Source organism: Chlorocebus sabaeus, chromosome 7, assembly GCF_047675955.1.
Source record: "Chlorocebus sabaeus isolate Y175 chromosome 7, mChlSab1.0.hap1, whole genome shotgun sequence".
In the NCBI taxonomy this organism is placed as follows: Eukaryota; Metazoa; Chordata; class Mammalia; order Primates; family Cercopithecidae; genus Chlorocebus; species Chlorocebus sabaeus.
In genome coordinates, this window is record NC_132910.1 from 57,721,091 (window position 1) to 57,745,744 (window position 24,654).

Below are 24,654 nucleotides of genomic sequence, written 5' to 3' on the forward strand. Positions count from 1 at the left end.
ATCAAATGCTTTTCCAGTATCAATTGAAATGTTCATGTGGTTTTCGTACCTCATTCTGTTGATATGACATATCACATTAATTGATTTGCATATGTTGAACCATTGTTACATTACAGGGATAAATCCCACTTGGTCATGATGAATGATCTTTTTCAAAGTGTTGTTAAATTTGGTTTGCTAAATTTTTTTTTGAGAATTTTTGCGTCAATATTCATCTGTAATATTGGCCTACAGTTTTTCTTTTTCTGTTTTTTTTTTTTTTTTTTTGATTTGTCTTTATCTGGTTTTGGTATCAGGGTAATACTGGCCCTGAAGAATAAGTTTGGAAATATTTCCTCCTCTATTTTTCAGAATAGTCTGAAAAGAATTCGTACACATTCTCTTTAAATGTTTGATAGAATTAAGATGTGAGGCCATTGGGTCCTGTCATTCCTTGCAGGTAGAATTTTTATCATAGCTTCACTCTCATTACTTGTTCTTGATCTATTCAGATTTTGGACTTCATCATGGTTCAATCTTGGTAGATTGTATGTATCTAGGCATTTGTTCACCTCTTCTAGATTTTCCAATTTATTGGCATATAGTTGCTCGCAGCAGCTGCTAATCCTTTGAATTTCTGCAGTATCAGTAGTAATGTCTCCTTTGTAATCTCTATTTGTATCTTCTCGTTTTTTGGTTAGTCTGGCTAAATGTTAACTTTGTTTAACTTTTCAAAAAACCAACTCTTTGTTTCATTAATCTTCTGTATCGTTTTCTTCATTTCAAATTAATTTATTTTTGCTCTGCTTCTTATTCTTTTCTTCTAGTAATTTTGGGTTTGGTTTGTTCATTTTACTAATTCTTTTCTTTTTTTTTCACTTTAGAGATCTTGGGGAAAGCACAGTTGTTTAGTAGAAAGGAAATTAATATGGGCATTAATTTCTTGCTACTAATAATTTTAAAACACAATTCTCTATATAATCAGTGATAAGAATGTTTTATTTTATTTTATTTTATTTTATTTTAGACGGAATCTCGCTCTGTCGCCCAGGCCTGAGTGCAGTGGCGCGATTTCGGCTCACTGGAACCTCCGCCACCAGGGTTCAAGCGATTCTTGTGCCTCAGCCTCCCGAGTAGCTGGGATCACAGGTGCTCGCCGCCATGCCCAGCTAATTTTTGTATATATATGTATTTTCTTAAGTACAGATGGGGTTTCACCATGTTGCCCAAGCTGGTCTTAAACTCCTGACCTCAGGTGATCCACCTGCCTCGGCCACCCAAAGTGCTGGGATTACAGGTGGGAGCCTCCGCGCCTGGCCTATAAGAATGTTTTAAAACATGACATGAATGGCCAATACTGAAAACATAGCAAACCTCTTCACTTAAAGACAAATTATTGAGACGGGAAATCCTAGTGAAGCACTAAGGTTTGCATTTAATCTAACTTGTGCTGATCATTTTACAATAGAATTGTATCTTTGAATATATTTTACTTTCTCAGCTTTTGAATTTCTTTTTTTCCCACATACTTATTTTATTATTATTATTATTATTATTATTATACTTTTAAGTTCTAGGGTACATGTGCATAACGTGCAGGTTTGTTACATATGTATACTTGTGCCATGTTGGTGTGCTACACCCATCAACTCATCATTTTACTAATTCTTTAAGATGCATCATTAGGTTACTTGATGTTTTTCTTATTTTTTGATGTAGGCACTTATAGCTATGATGTTCACTCAGTACTGTTTTTGCTGTACTTCATAGGTTTTATGTTATGTCGCCATTATAATTCATTTCCAAATAATTTTCAATTTCCTTCTTGATTTCTTCATTGACCTACTGGTCATTGAGGAGCATGATGTTTAATTTCCACGTGTTTGCATAAATTTCTCTTGTAATTGATTTGTAGTTTTATTCCATGTGGTGAGAGAAGATGCCTGATATTATTTCAATTTTCTGAATGTTTTAAGACTTGTTTTGTCTTAAAGATATAGTCTATCTCTGGATAGATAACATATGGTCTCCCTCAGAATAATTCATGTAATGAGAAAATTAATATGTATTCTGTGGCTGTTGAATGAAATGATCTGTAAATTTGGTCCATTTTGTCTATAATGCAGGTTAAGTTCAGTGTTTCTTTGATGATTTTCTGTCTGGAAGATGTATCCAGTGCTGAAACAAGACTGTTGAAGTCTCCAGGTTTTATTGTATGGGTTCCATCTCTCTCTTTAGCGCTAATAACTTGGGTACTCCAGTACTGAGTGCATATATGTTTACAGTGCTTATATATCCTCTTGCTGAACTGACCCATTTACCACCATATAATGACCTTCTTTGTCTTTTCTTAGAGTTTTTTTTTTTTAATTCTATTTTGTCTAATGTAAATACAGCTACTCCAGCTCTTTTTTTGTTTCCATTGGCATGCAATATCTTTTTCTATCCCCTTATTCTTAGTCAACATGTGTCTTTATAGGTGAAGTGTGTTTCTTGTAGGCAACAAACAGATCATTAGGTCTTGCTTTTTTAACCCATTCAGCCATTCTAATATCTTTTCATTAAGGAGTTTATTCCATTTACTTTCAATATTATTGACAATAACTTACCCCTGCCATTTTGTTATTTGATTTTTGGTTGTTTTGAGATATTCTCTTCCTTCTTTCCTTCCTTCCTGTCTTCCTTTTAGTGAAGGTGATTTTCTATGGTGATATAATTTAATTTCTTGCTTTTTATTTTTTTATGGATCTGTTGTATGTTTTTTGATTTGAGGTTACCATGAGGCTTTCAAATAATATCTTATAATCCATTATTTTAAGCTGATAATGTTAACACTATTTGCATAAAACAAATGAACAAGCAAAAAGAAAATTAAAACTCTACACTTAGTTCCCCTACTTTTTAGATTTTTGTTTTTCCTGTTTATATCTTAAAGTACTGTCAATGTCTTGAAATGTTGTAGTTATTATCTGACATGATTTGGATGTGTCGCCACCCAAATCTCATGTCAAATTGTAATTCTCAATATTGGAGGTGGGGCCTGGTGGTAGGTAATTGGATCATGGGAGAGGTTTCTAATGGCTTAACACCACCCTCCTTGGTGTTGTCATTGCAATAGTAAGTTCTTGTGTAAAGTGTGTAGCATCTCCCCTCTCTCTCTCATTCCTGCCCCTGCCATGTAAGATGCCTGCTACCACTTTGCCTTCTGCCATGAGAAAAATTTCCCTGAGGCCTCCCCAAAGGCAGGCAGATGCTGCCTTGCTTCCTGTACAGTGGAACTGTGAGTCAATTAAATTTCTTTTCTTTATAAATTACCCAGTCTCAGGTATTTTGTTATAGTTATAGCAGTTTGAGAATGGGCAAATACATTATTTGTGATTGGGTCATCATTTTGTCTTTCTAGTTAGTATAAGAGTAGTTTACACATCAGAGTCACAGTGTGATAATATTCTGTGCTTTTCTGCGTACTATTACCAGTGAGTTTGTTTTTTTAACCTTCAGATAATCTTCTATTACTCATTAAAAATCTTTTCTTTCTGTTTGAAGTACTGCCTTAGCACTTGTAGGACAGGTCTGGTATTGATGAAAACCCTCATTTTGTTTGGGAACTTTTATTTCTCATTCATGTTTTAATGACATTTTTGGAGGATACACTCTCTAGGGTAAAAATTTTTTTTTTTCCTTCAACACTTTAAATATGTCATGTCACTTTCTCATGATCTGTAAGGTTTCCACTGAAAAGTCTGCTGCCAGACACATAAGAGTTCCATTGTATATTATTTGTTTGCTTTATCCTGCTTTTAGGATCGTTGCTTTATCTTTGACCTTTCAGAGTTTATTAAATGCCTTGAGGTAGTCTTCTTTCAATTAAATGTTCTAGATGTTCTCTAACCTTCTTGTACTTGAATACTGATATCTTTCTCCAGGTTTGGGAAGTTCCCTGTAATAACTGTCACTCATTAATATCCGTTTTATTCAAAGGGGTAATAACTTTCTATCCCTATCTGTGTTTCCTTCTCCTCTTTAAGTCCAATAACTCTCAGATTTGACCTTTCGAAGCTATTTCCTAGATCCTATAGCTATGCCTCATTGTTTTTTATTCTTTTTTCTTTTGTCTCCTCTGACTGTATATTTTCAAATAGCCTGTCTTCAAGCTCACTAACTCCTTCTGCTTGATCCATTCTATTAAAGGACTGTGATGCATTCTTCAGTATGCCGATTGTACTTTTTCAAGTATAGAATTTCTGCTTGTTTCTCTTTAATTATTTCAATCTCTTTATGAAATTTATCTGGTAGAATTCTGAATTCCTTCTCTGCGTCATCTTGAATTTCTTTGAGTTTCCTAAAACAGCTAGTTTGAATTTCAAGTCTGAAAGGTCACATATCTCCGTTTCTCCAGGATTAGTCCCTGGTGGCTTATTTAGTTCATTAAGTGAGGTCATGCTTTCCTGGATGGTCGTAATATGTGTGGATGTTCATCTGTGTCTGGATATTGAAGAGTTAGGTATTTATAGTCTTCACAGTCTGGGCTAATTTGATCCTGTATTTCCTGGAAGGCTTTCCAGGTACTCAGAAGACTTGAGTGTTGTGATCTAAGCTGTATCTGTATTAGTGGATACCCCAAATCCAGTAACACTATTGTTCTTGCAGACTTGTAGAGGTACTGCATTGATGCTCTTGGATAAGATCCAGAATTCTCTGCAAGGAGTGTTGTTCTTTTCCCTTACTTTCTCCTAAAAAAAAATAGAGCCTCTTTCTCTCTATTCTGAGCCACCTGGAGCTTGGGGTGGGGTGACACAAGCACCTTTGTGGCCACCACCACTGGTACTGTATTGAATCAGACTGAAAGCCAGCATAGCACTGGGTTTCACCCAAGGCCTGCTGTCATAACTACTATCTGGCTACTGCCTGTGTTCACTCAAGGTCCTGGGACTGTACAATCATTAGGTGGTAAAGTCAGCCAGGATTTTTCCTTCCCTTCAGGGCACAAGTTCCTCCAGGCAGGTCCAGAGGTGCCATCTGCGAGCCAGGGACTTGAGTCAAAAACCTTAGAAGTGTGCCTAGTGTTCTATTGTACTGTGGCTAACCTGGCACTCAAATCATGAGACACAGTATTTCCCACTCTTCCCTCCCCTTTCCATAGGCAGAGGGGCCTCACCCCATGACCACCACCACAAACCCGTGGAGAGTACTGCTGGGCTACTGCTGATGTCCTCTTAAGGCCCAAGAGCTCTTCACTGAGCTTGTGGTGAATGCTGCCTGGCCTGGGACTCACTCTTCCGTGTAGTTTCCCTTTGGCCCATGGCAGGTCCAGAAATGCTGTCCAAGAGCCAAGTCCTGGAACTGGGGGCCACAAGAACCTGCTTGGTGCTCTACTTCCCTGTGGTTCAGTTGGTACCTAAGGTATAAGACAAAGCTCCCCTTACTTTTCCCTCTGATTTTCTCAATCATAAGGAATCTCTCCCCATAGCCACCATAGCCAGTAAGGTGCTGAGTTTCACCTGAAACCAGCAAGTCTCAGAGTGGCATACTAGCTGGATATTGCTACTGGTTATTCAGGGCCCAAGGGCACTTTATTCAGTAGTTGATGGGTCCTGCTAGAACTGAGTCTTTCCCTTCAAGGCAGCAGGTTCCCTTCTGGCCCAGGCTGTGTCTAGAAATGTCTGGGAGCTAGGTCCTGGAAAGGGGGCTTCATAACTCTGACTGGTATTCTATCCTAATGTGGATGAACTGGTTTCCAAGATGTAAGGCAGAGACCTCTTTATTCTCCCTCCTCTCCTTAAGTGGAAGGAAGGTGTCTATTTTGGAGCCCCATGCTGTGCAGCCTGGGTTTGGGGTAGGGGTGGTGCAAGCACTCTCTTAGCCACTCTGGCTGTGTCTCAACAGATTACATGTCTCCTTAGTCCACTCACCTTAATCTCAGTTAAGCACTAGGACTCCCCTAGAAGTTGCAGTCCCTGTGGCCTAGACTGCCTTTGAAGTTTATTTAGAGCCCCAGAGCACTTTAGCCCAGGGTGATAAGGCTTGCCAGAACTGAAGTTTGGACCACTGGGATGGGCAATTCCCCTCTGACTAGAGTTGGTTTAAATATCTCCTCTATGGGTGGGCATTAGCTAGGTGCAGCCTGGTTTTGCATTCTGTTGTAACAGGGTACCACTGAGTTCAATGCAATGTCACAATTCCTGCTGGGGGTGGGTGAGGGGTGGCATTGGTGATTCAAGACTATTTCTACCCTCCTCAGTGCCTTTTTCAGTGACATGAAGTTAAAACCAGGTACTGTGGGTGCTCATCTAGTTTTTGGTTCTTATGAAGGTGCTTTCTGTGCAGAAAGCATGCTCGGTGAAGGCTTCAATTTGGCCATCTTACTTTGCCCCCTCCCTATCATTTTATTTAAGAATCTATGATACTGTTCTTGATCTTTAGGAATTTATGTTAAAAAAGAAAATGAAGGCAGACATAGAGGCCTTAAAGCAGAAGTATGTATAGGGCATTTCTAAAACTGAGTGAAATCTAATTTCTGTGCTACCGCACAGAAAAATTAGAGGGAACAATACTGACAGAAAATCTTGGTAAGGCTGTCAACGGAAATATTATATTGGGACTTTTAGACCATGTTAGAAGTTTGAATTTTATTGTCAGGATGATCATAAGAGTCTTGGTAAACATTTTGATTAAAAAAGATTATGGTAGCTGAAGTCTAAAAAATGGATTAAATATAAATAAGAATGGATGCAGAGAGACCAGTCAGAAAATTGTAGAACAGGCCGGGTGTGGTGGCTCATGCCTGTAATCCTAGCACTTTGGGAGGCTGAGCTGGGTGGATCACCTGAGGTCAAGAGTTCGAGACCAGCCTGGCCAACATGGTGAAACCCGCTTCTACTAAAAATACAAAATTAGCCAGGTATGGTAGCACATGCCTGTAATCATGGTGAACATGGGTAAAATATTGTCAGCAGAATTGGAGAGAAGTATACAGATTAATAAACAAAAGTTTTTGATTGATTAAATTTGGAAGGTAAGGCAGGAGTCAAAAATGAAGCCACTAACCTAGATGAAGTAGATAAGTTCCTAGAAACACAAAGCTTACCAAGACTAAAATCATAGAGATAGAAAATCTAACTAGATCTAGTGCTAACAGGGAAATTGCATCAGTAATAAAAAATCTCCTAAGAAAGAAAAGTCCTGGACCTAATGGCTTAACTGGTGAATTCTAACAAACATCTAAAGAATACAAATCCTTCTCAAACTTTTCTAAAAAGCTGAAGAGGATGGAATACTTCTTAACTGATTGTATAATCAGCATTATGCTGATTCCAAAGCCATACAAAGACATTATAAAAAGGGAATACTAAAGACAAATGTCCCTTATGAATATGGAAACAACAATCTTCAACAAAATAGTAGCAAACCAAATTCAAAAGCGTATTAAAATTATATAGCATGATCAATTGGGATTTATTCCTAGAATGCAAGGATGTTTAATCACAGGAAAATCAATCCATATGATACATTACATTAACAGAATGGAGAGAGAGAAAAACACACACACACACACACACATTATCATCTAGACTGATGCCAAAAAAAGACAAAATCAAACACCTTTTCATGATAAAAACACTTAATAATTAGGAATAGAAGGAAAGTTCCTCAACACAATAAAAATCATATATGAAAAACCCACAGCAAACATGCTCAATGGTGAAAGGCTGAGAGCTTTTCCTCTGACATAATGAATAAACAAGGATGTCTGCTTTTGGGATGTATTTTCAACATAGTACTGGAAGTCCTAGCTGGAGAAATTAGGCAAGAAAAAGAAAAGCCATCCATTGAAAAGTAAGAAGTAAATTATCTGTTTGCAGATGATATGATCTTATATATAAAAAATACCTTAAAGATTAGTTCTAACACTGTTAGAACTAATAATGGAATTCAACAAAGTAGCAGAATAGAGAAAAAAACAGACAAAAAATCATTTGTATTCTATATACTAACAATGAACAATCAGAAAAGGAATTAATGAAGACAATCTGATTTACAGTAGCATCAAAAAGAATAAAATACTTAGGAATTAACCAGGGAGGTGAAAGACTTGTGCAATGAAAACAACAAAAGAATGCTGCAAGAAATTTAGAAAGACATGAATAAATGAAAACACAAGCCACGTTCGTGGATTGAAAGATATAATACTGTTAAGATATCAATACTACTCAAAGCCACCTACAGATTCAATACATCCTTATCAAAACACCAATGATGTTTTTAGTAGAAATAGAAAAATCTATTCCAAAATTCATATGGAATCTCAAGAGACTCAAAATAGACAAAACAATCCTGAAAAAAAAAAAAAAAAAAGAACAAAGCCAGAAGACTCAGACTTCCTGATTTCAAAGCTTATTTCAAAACTACTGTAATGAAAACAGGATGATACTGGCATAAAGGCAGACAGACATATAGACCAACAGACTAGAGCCAAAAAAAAACCCTCTTATAAATGGTCAAATAAGTTCTGAGAAGGGTAGCTAAGACCATTCAGTGGGGTAAAGGACAGACTTTTTAGCAGATGTTTCTGGAAAAACTGTATATCCTCATGCAAAAGAATGAAGCTGATTTCTCACCTAATAACATGTACAAAAATTAAATCAAAATAAATCAAACACTTAAATGTATGGCCCAAAACTGTAAGACTCTTAGAAGAAAACATAGGGCAAAAGCTTCATGATACTGGAGTTGGCACTTGATTTCTAGGAGATGACACCAAAGCCCTAGGTAACACAGAAAAAAATAGTCAAATTGAACTTTGTGAAATAAAATATTTTGTGCATCAAAAGACACTCAACAGAGTAAAGCGGCAACCCACAGAATGAAACAAAATATTTGCAAATCATATATTTAATATGAGAATAATATCGAGAATATATAGAGAACTCCTAAAACTCAACAAAAAAAGAAACAACTCAAGGGCATTTCTCCAGAGAAGATATACAAATGGCTAAGAAGTACATGAAAAGATGCTCACTATCACTAATCATTAGGGAAATATAAATCAAAACTACAATGAGATTCCACTTAACATTTATTATTTAAAGAAAAAAAAAAATCAAAACAGAAAAGTGTTGGCAAGTTTCAGAAGAAACTGAAACCAACCCTTGCACCCCGTTGGTAAAAATGTAAACTGATATAGCTGCTGTAGCACTTTGGGAGGCCGAGACGGGCGGATCACGAGGTCAGGAGATCGAGACCATCCTGGCTAACACGGTGAAACCCCGTCTCTACTAAAAAATACAAAAAAACTAGCCGGGTGAGATGGCGGGCGCCTGTAGTCCCAGCTACTCGGGAGGCTGAGGCAGGAGAATGGCGTAAACCCGGGAGGCGGAGCTTGCAGTGAGCTGAGATCCGGCCACTGCACTCCAGCCTGGGCGACAGAGCAAGACTCCGTCTCAAAAAAAAAAAAAAAAAAAAAAAAAAGAAAACAGTATGGAAGTTCCTCAAAACACTAAAGATAGATAACACATGATCCCGAAATTCCACTTTTGGATATATGCCAAAAAAACTGAAACCAGAATCTTGAAGAGATATTTATACACCCATGTTCATAGCAGCATTGTTTACAATTGCTAAAATGTGGGAGCAACTCAAGTGTCCACTGATGAATGAATGGATAAACAAAATATGGTATACATACACAATGGATATTACTTAGCCTTAAGAAGAAAAAAAAATTCTGACCAAAACTATATGATTCCAACTCTGTGAGGTACTTAGAGTAGTCAAAACCATAGAGATAGACGTAGAATTGTGGTTGTGGAGAGGAGGGGAGAATAAGAAATTACTATGGGATGGGTTGAGAGGTGCAGTTTTACAAGATGAAAAGAGTTATGCAGATAGATGGTGGTGATGGTTGCACATTACGAATGTATTTAATATCACTGAACTGTACACTTAAAATGGTTAAGGTGGTAAATTTTATGTTATGTGCATTTTTATCACAATAAAAAATTAGGCAAGATTCCTACAAACACACATAAATGCATATATATTCAACTTAAAAGGGTTTGCACATATTCAGAAACCTATATAAACTATACTAGAGCAATCAGTATTAGAATTCATGGAGAACAGGCTAAAAACACAAAGGCTCAGGGTCTATCCTTTAAACAAAGAGTGGCCTCATTTTTTCTTAGCTTTCCTGGAGAGGCTAATATACATCAACATTCGCAAACCACTGTTTTATAAATGATTTTGCGGACAGACCAAGGAGTGAGGGTCAGGGCTGAAAGAAAGAAGTAAAAGGAAATAGGAGAAAGTGTCTGACCCAGTCCAATAATTGTAATGTGTTGTAAACTGAGAAGACATTATTAACTTAGCTATTTGCATTTGAGGTATACAAATAATAGTATTAGTACCACAATAACATTTCTGTACCAAGGAATGGTTTGCAGCTTGTTAATCAGAATTAGGTGTTTGTGTGTGTGTGTGTGTGTGTGTGTGTGTGTGTGTGTGTGTGTGTATGTGTCTGTGTGTGTGTGCATAAGACTTTTAAGACATTGCTAAGCAAAAAAAGAGAGAAGAGAAGAGAAGTTTGGGCTGGAGCTAAAAACTGTAAGAAATGGTAACTGTAAGATGCAAATATGAAGCATGAAACAATACAAATGCTATGATTCTATTTATTTAAAAGTTAGATTCCATGTTTCCATCCCAGCCACTCCCAAATCTCATGTCCTCACATTTCAAACCACAGTCACACTTTTCTACAGTCCCCCAAAGCCTTATTTCAGGATTAACTCAAAAGTCCACAGTCCAAAGTCTCATCCGAGACAAGGCAAGTCCCTTCTACCTATGAGACCGTAAAGTCAAAAGCAAGTTAGTTACCTCCTAGACACAATGGGGGTATAAGCAATAGAAAAATATACCCATTTCAAATGGGAGAAATTGGCCAAAACAAACAGGCTACAGGCCTCATACAAGTCTGAAATTCAGTGGGGTAGCCAAATCTTAAAGCTCCAAAGTGATCTCTCTTGACTTCATGTCACACATCCAGGTCATGATGATGCAAGAGTTGGGCACCCACAGCCTTGGGCAGCTCTAACCCTGTGGTTTTGCAAGATACAGCCCCACTTTCCATTGCTTTCATAGGATGGTGTTGACTGTCTGCAGCTTTTCCAGATGCATAGTGCAAGCTGTTGGTGGATCTACCATTGTGAGGTCTGGAGGACAGTGGCCCTCTTCTCACTGCTCCACTAGGCAGTGCACCAGGGACTCTGTGTGGGAGTTCTGACCCAACATTTCCCTTCTGCATTGCCCTATCAGAGGTTCTCCATTAGGGCTCTACCCCTCCAGCAAACTTCTGCCTGGATATCCAGGCATTTCCATACATCCTCTGAAATGTAGGTGGAGGTTCTCAAACCTCAATTCTTGACTTCTATGCACCAACAGGCCAAACACCATATGGGAAACTGTAAGAGTTAGGGTTTGCACCCTTTGAAGCAAGGGTCTGAGCTGTGCCTTGGCCTCTTTTAGCCACAGCCAAAGCTGAAGTCACTGGGATACAGGGGACCATGTTCTGACACTGCACAGAGTAGCAGCAGCCTAGGAAACCATTTTTTCTGTCCTACGTCTCCAGGCCTATGATGGGAGAGGCTGCTGTGAAGGTCTCTGACATGCCCTGGAAACATTTTCCCCATTGTTTTGGTGATTACCATTTGGCTCCTCATTACTTATGCAAATGTCTGCAGTTGGCTTGAATTTCTTCTCAGGAAATGGGTTTTTCTTTTCTTCACATCATCAGGTTGCAAATTTTCCAAACTTTTATGGTCTGCTTCCTCTTGGACACTTTGCCACTTGGAAATTTGTTCTGCCAGATACCCTAAATCATCTCTCTCAAGTTCAAAGTTTCACATATTTCTAGGGCAGGGGCAAAATGCTGCCAGTCTCTTTGCTAAAGCATAGCAAGCGTGACCTTTACTCCAGTTCCCAAAAAGTTTCTCATCTCCATCTGAGACCATCTCAGCCTGGACTTCATTGTCCATATCACTATCAGCATTTTGGTCAAAGCCATTCAACAAGTCTCTAGGGAGTTCCAAGCTTTCCCATATCTGCCTCTCTTCTGAGGATTCCAAGTCTCTAGGAAGCTCCACATTTTCCCACATTTTCATGTTTATTCTGAGCCCTCGAAACTGTTCCAACCTCTGCCTGTTACCCAGTTCCAAAATCACTTCCACATTTTCGGTATCCTTACAGCAGCACCCAACTCTACCAGTACCAATTTAATATATTAGTTTGTTCTCATACTGTAATAAAGACATACCCCAAACTGGGTAATTTATAAAGGAAAGACGTTTCACAGTTCAGCATGGCTTGGCAGGTTTCAGGAAACTTACAATCATGGTAGAATGGGAAGCAAACATGTCCTTCTTTACATGGTGGCAAGAAAGAGAATGAGAGCCAAGCAAAGGGGGAAGTCCATCAGAAAACCATCAGCTCTTATGAGAACTCATTCACTATTACGAAAACAGTATGGGGGAAACTGCCCCTATTATTCAATTACTCTACCTGGTCCTGCCCTTGACACATGGGAATTACTATAATTCAAAATCAGACTTTGGATGGGAACACAGTCAAACCATATCAATTTCTGTCTAGGAATTTGTTTGCTTTCTCCTTCTTTACACTTGGAATATAGAAAGAAAAAAATCATATTTTAATCCAGTAAATCAAGGTCTTTCAATATCCTATCCCCAAATCTAACTATCCCTTATTTTCTTATGTTGGATTATTATTATTATTATTTGCTTATTTTTTGGGCCAATGGTAGAATAAGATTATACACTACTATGGAAAAACAAATTTCAAAATATATTATTTTCTATAAAATGTCTTCTACTTAACTTCCAGAGGACTGATACACTTTACCCTTATATGTAGTTGCCAGGGTTTGTAGTTTTAATCTTTCACTGAAATTGTGCCTATCATAATGGCTCCAAAATTGCTTACAGAACATTAGATAATGGCAGAAGAATGGAACCAGTAAAAAGAATGGATGCAAAGCTAACCTTTTTGTTTTCAATGCATCTATTGCTCTAAATAATTTCAGCAGTGTTTAGTTCTCCTTTAGGTTAACATTTTACTCTCAATATGTTAGCAAAAAAAGGACATAATTGTACTCTTCCTTATCCTTACTGTAAAAAGATTTCTTCTTATTTAAGAGTAGGTATGTAGATGATTGCATGAGTATATGTTAATGTATTTTCTAGAGAAATAGAGAAAAATTTAAATATGCTTGAAAAGCCAAGTGTACAGTAGGATATGATATATATTAATATATACATTTCAATAAATAAGAGTGAAAAACATATTTACAGTACTGATATAATGGCAATTTATAAGTTAAGTAGTATTAAGTAAGGTTTCTGAATCTCTTTACATCTAAAATAGGGATAAAATATCTCAGAGGTTTGTTTAGGGGCAGATAAAATAACGTACCTGGGTACCTGAAAATCATAAAGCACTGTGGTGTTATTTTTAAACTGTTCAAAATCTAAAAAGTAGTGTTGTTATTATTGAGATTAAACTTTGTAGACTGACATTTATATTTGAATTTTGGAAACTATTTGAACCAAAAGTATAAAAATGTGCTTTAAATAAGATTTTATCTACAGTAAACTCATGTTTAATCTACACTGAAAGCATACCTTGTAAACTGAAGGTAATACAATAAATGCTATCATTTTTATGGTAATAGTGTATACAAACAGTTAGCATCATGTGAATAAAAAAAATTTATTTAATAAAATCTTGGGTTAGTATATGTATTCATAATGAGGTATTAAAAAGAACTTAATAATTATTGCTTATTTATATATTGCATGTAAGTTATACCAATTGTAAATATGTAATTAAAATTTAAAAAAGAAATACATTTAAAAAAATCAAAGATTAACTAGAGTTTTTTCCAAAATACACTCCATTCAAAAACATTCATTCTATTAACCAATATTACATATCTTTACTTATTATTTCCTTCAATTAATAAACTTCAGTCAGAATTCTCAAGCAGTTTTAGCTACTTAAGAGAAAACTGATGGGAAAGACTTTGGCATTAGATGAAATAATTCTTTTGGCAATTCTTTAGTTTAGGGATGAAAATAGTATTAAGACTAAGAAGTAAAGGTCAAAGTGAAATTTTAAACTGAATTTACTGAGGTAAAACTGCCAGAAAGATTCCTTCTTTGAAAACCCAGCCTCCCTAATCCTTACTCTCCGCACTGTTTTTATAGTGGTTTCTAAATGTAAAGTGATAGTAATGAGGTAACATAGCTGAGGAAAAACAGAATACTAGAACATCATGTCCTTTGTACAAATCATTTAAATGTAGAAGACTGTTATAAAGTTCTTGGGCAGACTGCAAAGTAAAAAAAAATTAACTGTTAATTACTAAACATGTAATAATGTTTTTTTACTCTTTTGGAGTGCTTATTATGCACTAGACACTGAATTAGGAGCTTTATGTATATCATTCTTAAAGTAACCCTGCCAGGGTGGTATTATTTTAAGTATGTTCACAATTACAAATAGGGAAGTAGAGAGATTATGTGAATTATTCAAGATTATACAATGAAAAAGGAACAGGGTTGAAATTAGAAACCAAGTCCATCTAACAGCAAAGCTCATGCTTTCTCTATTATAAAACTCTGATTCAGGGAATAAATACAATAGATGCATGCAGAAATAAAAGTATAATAGATTTTTCTTCTGATATCCACTTTTAAACTTCCATTCTACTAGTAACAGAGTACAATTTATTTCAATTTATAAAAGCCGCTTTTAAAATGTTTTTGACTTTAGACATAAGAATATATAATATGAACCTGAATTCTGATGATCCTAATTTTAATAAATGTTCTTTTTACAGCATGCATACATTATTTTTGTACCTGTTTTCTATTATACTAACACATTTTAACTTTCAAGTAAACAATACTAGGATGGAAAATGTAGACAACATTTCAGATAAAAGAGAACACAAATTAAAAATATTTTATGTACAGAATTCTACAAACATAAAAAATTAAAATAGGTATTTTTAGAAAAAATTTTGAGAAAATAAACATGTTAACTAAATAGAAATACTTTTCAAACAACATGAACTTATAGAAGTGCTTTTTCAGACAAGTTTCCTCAATTTATATAAAAGAGATAATTCCTTTTATAGAAAATGATTAAATAGCAGACAAAAGGAGAAATAAATAAAATTTTAAAAATAATTTCAACTTTTATTTTAGATTTAGGAGTACATGTGCAGGTTTGTCACAAGGGTATATTGTGTGATGCTGAGGTTTAGAGTGACTCCTGTCAGCCAGGTAGTGAGCACAGTACCCAATAGGTAATATAATCTTAAGACCAAAGCCTGACAAGGACAAAAAGGAAAAGAAAATTATAGACCTTTCTAATCTATAAACATAGGCGCATAAATTTTTTTAAAAAACTAGCAAATCAAATATAGCCAGTATGTCTTTTTGGTAGTGACCAAGTAGACTTTATATCAGAAATGTAATGACCATTAAATATAAGAAATTGCAATAATGTAAGACATTATCACAATAAAAGATGAAATAATCCCAAATTAATACAAAATAAGTATTTGATAAAATTTAACATTCATGATAAACACTCAGAAATACAAAAAAGATGGGACAATAATTGTCTCAATAAAGAGTATAAAAAACATCAAACTTAATGATTAAATTAGAAGCATTTTCATTAAATTCAGGAACAAGTAAGTCTACCTACTCTTAAACTAGAAGTTCTGTCCAAAGCAATAGACAATAAACAATTGGAAACATAATAACTGGAAAGAAAGAGATAAACTTATTCATATATATAGGGTGTATGTGTGTATATATTATATACACATTGTGTGTATATATATATATAACTATATATATAGAACTGCATATATATGTGTATGTGTATATATATACAGTTGATTGAATTAGTTACAAACTATTAGACTTAGAGAATAAATACCAATATACTTAGATACTAAACAAAACACCTTTAATTAATAAATAGGTCAAAATATTAACTAAATGGAAATGAAAACACAACATCAAAATTTTTGGAATGCAGCAAAAACAATGCTCAGAGGAAAATGTACAGCTTTGAATGTATATATTAGAAATAAGGGAAGTTCTAAAATCATCTAAGCTTCCACCTTAGGAAACTAGAAAAAGAATAGCAAATTAAATTCAAAGTGAGAAGAAAAATAAAAATCAGAGCAGAAATCAATGAAATTGAAAACAGTAAATCAAAGAGATCAATGACACCAAAAGCTGGCTCCTTGCAAAAATGAATAAAATCAATAAGCCTTTAACTAGCTAAGAAAAAAAAGAGAGATTATTCAAATTACAAATAGCAGAAATGAAAGAGGAGATCTCAGTACAGATTCCATAGACAATAAAATAACAAAGGAATACTATGAACCACTCTATGCCCATAAATTTGATAGCCTTGATAAAATGGCTTGAAAGACACGATATGACAAAATTTACATGAGAAGAATTAGATAATCTGAATAGGCCTGCATCTATTAAAGAAATTCAATCAATAATTAAGAACATTTCCAAACAGAAAGTATCAGATCCAGATGGATTCACTGGTGAATTCTACTAAAGACTGAAGGAAGAAACTATGCCAACTATCTACAATTTCTTTGAGAAGACAGAAGCAAAATGAGTATGTCCTAACTCATTCTATGAGGCCAGTATTACCCTAAATACTAAAACTAGACAAAGACATGACAAGAAAACAGTATCTCTCATGAACATAGATACCAAAATCCTCAACAAAATATTAGCAAAGTCAAATCCAACGATATATAAAATAAATTATATACCATGAACAAGTGGAATTTATCCCAGGCAGGCAAGGCTGCTTTAACATATGAAAATTAATTAATGTAATTCATTGCACCAACAAGCTGAAGAAGAAAATTCACATGATCATATAAATAGATACAGGAAACGCATTCTACAAAATCCAACATGCATTCATGATAAAAATCTCTCAGCAAATTGGGAATAAAAGAGAACTTACTCAACTTGTAAAAAACATCTACAAAAACCTACAGCTCACACAATAATTTCAGGTGAGACCCTAGAAGCTTTCCTGCTAAGACCAGGTACAAGGCAAGGATGTCCTCTCACCATTTCTTTTTAACATTATATTAGATGTCGTATCTAACGCAATAACACAAGCAAAGAAAATAAGAGGTGTACTAATTGGCAAGGAAGAAATAAAACTGTCCATTTTTCAAATAATGTGATCATATATGTAGAAAATCTGAAGGAACTGAGCAAAAAACTGGAGCTAATATAAGTAACTACAGCAAGGTAGCAGGATGCGAAGTTAATACAAAAAGGTCAAACGCTTTCCTGTATACCTGCAATGTATAAATGGAATTTGAAATAAAAAATACCATTTACAACAGCATTCCTCAAAATCAAATACTCAGATATAAGTCTAACAAAATATATATATAATCTAAATGAGAAAAACTATAAAAATCTGATGAAAGAAATCCAACAACTAGATAAATGAAAAAATATTCCATTTCCTGGATAGGAAGACTCAATAAACGTTGAATATCTCTAGTCCCAAAATCCATAATCCAAAATGTTCCAAAATCAGAAACATTCTGAATACCAAGATGACAGTCAAAGGAAATGCTCATTGGAACATTATGGATTTTGTATTTTTGGATTAGGAATGCTCAGTCAGTAAGTATAATGCAAATATTCCAAAATCAAAACAAATAAAATGGGACCAAAAGCACTTTTGGTCCCAAGCATCTTTGAAAAGGGATAATCAACCTGTATTGTCAAGAGTTCTTCCCAAACTGATACATAGATTCAATGTAATCCCAATCAAAATAGCAGCAAGTTATTTTGTAGGTATCAACAAACTAATTTTAAAGTTTATTTGGAAACAAAGACTCAGAATAACCAACACAGTATTAAAAAGGAACAGAGTTGGAGGACTGACACTTCTGAGCTTCAAGACAAATTATAAATCAAAACAGCGTAGTACTGGCAAAAGAACAGACAAATAGATCAATGAAAAAGAATACAGAGCTCAGAAATCAACCCACATAAATAAAAGCAACTCATATGTGAAAGGAACAAAGGCAATAAAATGGAGAAGTCAGTCTTCTTAACAAATGTTTTTCTGTTACAAAGAGGATACAATTCAAAATTTGAAACAAAGAAACTATTAAATAAGTTTGTATTCAGAATTGCTCAATATCAGAGTTTCAAGCTATCTTACAGGTCATCTAGAACAGTGGTCCCCAACTGTTTTGGCACCAGGGACTGTTTTCATGGAAGACAATTTTTCCATGGACCCAGGGTGTGGCACACGGTTTTGGGATGATTCAGGCATATTACATTTATTGTGCACCTTATTTCTATTATTATTACATTGTAATATATACTGAACTAATTACATGACTCTTCATAATATAGAATCAGTGGGAGCCCTGAGCTTGTTTCTCTGCTACTTGATGGTCGCATCTGGGGGTGATGGGAGATAGTGACAGATCATCAGGCATTATATTCTCATAAGGAACGTGCAACCTAGATCCCTCACACGTGCAGTTCACAAGAGGATTTCTGCTCCTATGAGACTGTAATGCTGCTGCTAATCTGACAGGAAGCGGCACTCAGGAGGTAATGTGAGTAATGGAGAGTAGCTGTAAATACAGATAAACCTTTGCTGGCTTGCCTGCCACTCATCTCCTGATGTGTGGCCTGGTTCCTGTGACCGGTACCAGTCTGTGGCCTGGGGGTTGGGGATCCCTGATCTAGAACAACATTTTTCATTTACTGACAAATGAGTTCTCCCACCAAAATTCATTACACGGTAATACCTTCAGCTGAATATTTCTAGTATTTGAGAACTTAACTTTCTTCCGGGCAGGCAGAAGAAAACTACTACTTTTGGAAAACTATAATGCAAATATTTATTCATAAGTGTGGGTTCTTATTCTTTTCTCTCTCAGGATATTTTAGAAATGTCTTATAATCTTTCATATGTATAATCATTTAGCTGTTTCCCTCTCTATCATCTATATATCTAGAGGCAGAGATTATAATTATTGAAATTGCTCTGTACTGAATCATAAGCAGGGTCATGTTTATAAGTGACCTTAATATAATTTGATTGTGATGGAAATATGTGCAAATGAATGCACTCATATATTTGGGGACATAAATAAAATCATAGAAAGTGCCATATCTGAAAAGTAATACATACATACTGACTGAAATTCAATTTCATGGAAATAATTATGATACTATGATAATATTAGAATATTTGAAATGTATGAATTATTATAACTGAAAGCTTTGTTGACCATATTTATAAACTGTGTTTAATAATAATGTTGAAACACCTACATGGGCATAGTTTTAAAAATGCTGTTTCTTCTGTCAACCGACAATAAGTTCCTGCTCTATTAACAACTCTTTTTCTATTTTTTTAATTCTTTCTTTGCTTCTGTAATCTCTCACTATATAACCAACTGATATATAAACAGATACAACAAATGCATACAAAAAAAGCAAAACTTGCTACCTGGAGGAATACATCAAAACAATCTTCCTAACTCTATAACCAAATAGATATAATGGTTTTCTGGAATATTTCTATGAATCTAATCACATGTTAGAAAATAGCTACATTAAAAGGACATAAAGGACACCATTAAGAGCAATAATGATACTAGGGTATATTAATTTTAACATCCATCTCCTTTTAGACTTTGCAAACTAAATCCGCAAATACATACCAGATCTGTCTTTGGAGGATCTGGACACTCAGCAGAGAAATAAGGTGCCGAACTTCTGACTCCACTGCTGTCAGAAGTTGGCTTTGGAGGTTGAGCATGCTGTCTGTAAGTAGCACTTTTAGGAGTCCAACAAAACAGGTTGATAGATTCTCTCACACAGCGTTCAATGTCAATTTCTAGATAGAAATGTTTTAAAAAAGCAAATGTATAGAATTTAGATTGCTCTTTTAAAGTAACAAACAGCATCTCTCCTAAGTGAATATATCTAAATATGGCTAAGATGATAAGTTATTAGAAAAAATATCAGTAAAGAAACAATGTAGATATTAATCAGCATATTTATGACTGGATTGATGGAAACACTGGATTGATGGAAATGATGGTATAATTTGCTTACATATATTTGTAAATGTATCTACTTATGTTTTCATGTGCGTCTTTTACTTGGAATTATCTACATATACATACATATATATGCTTGTATATTTCAGAGTATCATTATTTAAATGCCACAGAATATAACATATCTCCTGATTTAAAAATCTGCCAAATTTATTTTGAATTAATGTTTCCACTTTTCCAATGTAAAATGAAAGTTGTGGGGGGAAGAGTACAATTTGTACAGAAGATGTTGATTAGTGATTCAGAATGAAATCTAGTAAAGTGAACTGACAGTTTTACTGCCATTAAATACGATATAAAATAATTAGAAAAAAATTTTCAGAATCTCAATTCAGCATTTCTCTTTTTTTTTTTTTTTCCTGTTTTTGAGATAGTCTTGTTCTGTCTCCCAGGCTGGAGTGCAGTGGCACAATCATGGCTCACTGCAACCTTGGCCTCCCAGGTTCAAGCAATTCTCGTGCCTCGGCCTCCCTAAGAGCTGGAATTACAGGCCTGTGCCACAACGCCTGGCTAATTTTTTGTATTTTTAGTAGACATGGGGTTTCGCCATGTTGCCCAGGCTGTTCTTGAATTCCTGACCTCAGGCAATTCACCTGCCTTTGCCTCCCAAAGTTCTAGGATTACAGGCATCATCCACTGTGCCCAACCAGCATTTCTCCATTCTTTAATAATTTCTTGAGTTAAATGAAGAAAGGTTTTAAAGTTTCATCAAGTAAGGTTTAAATGCACTTGATTAAAAGATAAAATAGAAACACTTTCATATTAGATTTCCTTTTGTTTCTCATGTTTGAAATTTAACCATCTTTAATGCAGAGGTAATATACATAGAAAGGTTACTACAACTCTGTACTATTTGGTTTTTGATGAGACTGTATCTCCTTAGGAGGCCAACAGTCCTGATGAGAAGTTAGCCAGTCCTCTATGGTGAAAGTGGAGAGATCACAGAAAGGCAGGAGAAATTCAAGAAGTTGACTGTGATAAAGGAATTTAGCATTGACAAGGTTTTATCTTTCCATATTTCTAAAAGTAGCAAATGGCATATATCATCATTTCCTCTGTAAAAGTCCAAGTGTCAGCTCAGGCAGGCATGGAGAAAAATATATCACATGTCACAAAGTGGTAAGTTCTTTTTTTCTCCCCCTCTTTTTGAAATGAAGGGCTTACAAGGGGAAAAGGAAATAGGCATTAACTAAATTCTGTGGATAGTGCATGAGTAATCATTTAGAGTTATCTGCTGTGGTAAAGTGGAGAAATCTGGAAGAGGGGAAAAGAAGATAACACTGACTATCTATTATGTGACAGGTATTGTACACTTTCACTTAATCCATTTAATTCTTACAATGATTATTAAAGACAGGTATTGTAATTATTCTTCCCATCCTCTATTTCTGCTAAAGATAAAGAAACTAAGACAAAAGGAAGTTAAGTGATTTGTTAAGCATGTTACTAAGGGTAGAAGTCTGAAGTTACTATAAGGTTATAAGGCATCTTTTGTTACTTCCTAACTAACTTAGATTTGGAATATGATCAGAAAGTCTGATAAGACCAGTTACTCAATTAGGCATTCCTTAGTGATGTTTGCCAACTTCACAGCTCATTACTTCCATGGCTACAAAAAGAGGTCAGATTTCATCACCTCACATGCTATTCCTAATATAAAAACTATAAAACAGAGTGAAACAAGCTTTGAGACATGGGCCTGTTTATTTGGGCAATGGATAATATAGTGAAGCTCTATAACAATAGCAACTTGTTATTTCAAAAAGAAAATACAAACACAAACTAGAAGAAAAAATCAGTTTAAGACAGGTTCCTCTAGCCTGCTTAAGAAGAAAGAGATTGAGCAATTTATTTTAGAAAACTTTCCATTCAAGTAGTTAAGATAAAAATTTGGCAGTCAATGAGAGAAAACACTCAACCATCTAAAGTCTGTCTACTTAACACAGGTTAATTTCCAAAGGAAAGGGTTTCAGTTCATAGATTTTGTATTTGCAGGGCTAAAATCAATTTGACACATCTGTCACCAGTAAAAGTTTGAAGTTGAGTCAGTGATCTAGAGCAAAGGTGGTAGTGCAGTCCTTAAATCACTGGCATTGGAAAAGTCATTTGTATCTGCTTCCAAGACATCCCATCAACACCATAAAAGGTTTACAATGAATCTTGATGATGTACTGGCATCCATCCTGATTCTACCCTGATTGTTAGTTCTGACAGGTATCTCATTTTCCATTCACTTGACTCATGTCACCTCTCATCTTAAAATCCTTCCAAAGCACATTATCATAATCAAAATATAATGCAAAAGTACTTTGTGAACTGTACATTAAAATGCACAATTACTCCTACAAAGTAATCTCTCATTACATGGCACTACTGTTTTTTAATCTTGCATTATAATTATTGAGACAGTGCACTGTGAATAAAACATGGATTATGGTTTCCCAGGTTTGAATTACAGTTCCATGAGGTATTTTGCAATTCTGGGTAAAATAACTTCTCTAAATCTATTAATTGCTTCATTGGCACCCATTAGTATTAGATCTTTCAGAAATACTGAACTATTTTCAATATGATAAAACACAACCATTTGGGCAAGGATAGATGGAAAAGACAGCTTTCCTGAGCCTATTCTTCTCTCACTTTAATGGCTATGAATTGCTTCTGAAATTTACTGAATAGCTATTGTCCTGGAACTTCTCTTTATCATTATCCAATTCTCTTAGGCTTTCCCCTATATTTGATTCCTAACTTTTTGGGTAAGACATTATTTATCACTCTTTCATATTTACTTCTCATTTTGATGAAACACATTATTCAGCAGTTACAAAGAAAGAGTACTCAAAGAATATAATTAATCTGCCCTTGACTGATAGTTTGACCAAGTATAGCATTCTAGGGTTGAATTTTTTCCTTCAGGGTTATTAAAGGTAGAGCTCCAATGTCTTCTGCTGAGAAGTGTGATAAAATTCTGATTTAAGATTATTTGTACATGATTTTCTGTTTCTCTGTTAACTTTCAGGATCCCTGTATTACGAAATTTCATGGTGATATACTTAAGCATATACTTCATTGTGCTGGGCATTTGGTGGATCCCTGAGATACAGAAAAAGTATGCTTTTGATGTTTGTGATAATTTGTTTCTTTTTAAATCTTCTATTCTATAATGAAGAATCTTGAACTTCCTGAATTTAATTTCTAATAATTTTGTGTTTTTATTCTTACTTTCCATGTGTATTTTTGTTCCATACTCTGTGAGATTTCCTAAATTTTATCATTTCACATTTTCATCACAAACGTCATTGCATTTCTATATCAATTTCAATTTCCAGGCCAGGCACAGTGGCTCACGCCTGTAATCTTAGCACTTTGGGAGGCCAAGGCAGGAGGATCACTTGAGGCCAGCAGTTTGACAGCAGTCTGGCCAACATGGTGAAACCCTGTCTCTACTAAACAAAAATACAAAAATTAGCCAAATGTTGTGGAGTTCACCTGTAATCCCAGCTACTCAGGAGGCTGAGGCACGAGAATTGCTTGAACCTGAGAGGCGAAGACTGCAGTAAACTGTGATCACGCCACTGTACTCCAGCCTGGCTACAGAGCAAGACTCTCTCTCTCTCAAAAAAAAAAAAATCAATTTCCAGATATTCAATGCAAAATATTTTTCATTGTTATGTTTAAAAGTTCTGCTTTTTCATAGTAATTTTCTCATAGTTATCTTTCTGAATATATTATTTTTTCAGTTTGTACTGTTTTGAATCTTAATTGGAAGCTTTCCTCAGAGATTTTGTGATCTTTGATTCTACATATTTACAAAAACAGCACCAAAAATCAGATTGGAAGTTTTTTTTTTTTTTTTTTTTTTTTTTTTTTTTTTTTTATGTGGGCAGGGCTTGGTGACTGGTGGATTAACTATGACTGTGTAGTATTCCATGGTGTATATGTATCACATTTTCTTTATGCAGTCCACCATTGATGGGCATTTAGGTTGATTCTGTGTCTTTGCTATTTTTGAACAGTGTTGTGATGAACATACACATGCATATGCCTTATGGCAGAATGATTTATAATCCTTTGGGTATATGCCTAGTAATGGGATTGCTGGGTTGAACAGAAGTTCTGTTTTAAGTTCTTTGAGAAATCTTCAGACTGCTTTTGACAGTGGCTGAACTAGTTTACATTCCTGCAGGCAGCGTATAAGGGTTCCCTTTTCTTTGCAACATCACCAGCATCTGCTATTTGTTGGTTTTTCAATCACAGCCATTCTGACTGGTATGAGATAGTATCTCACTGTGGTTTCGATTTGCATTTCTCTAATGATTAGTGATGTTGAACAATTTTTTCATATGCTTGTTGGCCACACAGATGTCTTCTTTTGAGAAGTGTCTGTTCATGTATTATTTACATTTTTAAAGGGGTCATTTGTTTTT

General features: G+C 35.1%; 1 protein-coding gene across 5 annotated transcripts in view; it reads right to left on the reverse strand.

Annotated features, from left to right (window-relative positions):
- The window catches only part of TBCK (TBC1 domain containing kinase), a 243,705-nt gene that overhangs the window by 94,168 nt on the left and 124,883 nt on the right, over positions 1-24,654 (reverse strand). For 4 of the 5 annotated variants that reach the window (XM_073017536.1, XM_073017534.1, XM_073017533.1 and 1 more), the window contains one exon: positions 19,826-20,001. The exons of the other annotated variant lie outside the window; for it this stretch is intronic. In XM_073017536.1, coding sequence (XP_072873637.1) covers positions 19,826-20,001 — 176 coding nt within the window. The remainder of the gene's footprint in view (positions 1-19,825; positions 20,002-24,654) is intronic. 5 annotated transcript variants of the gene reach the window in all.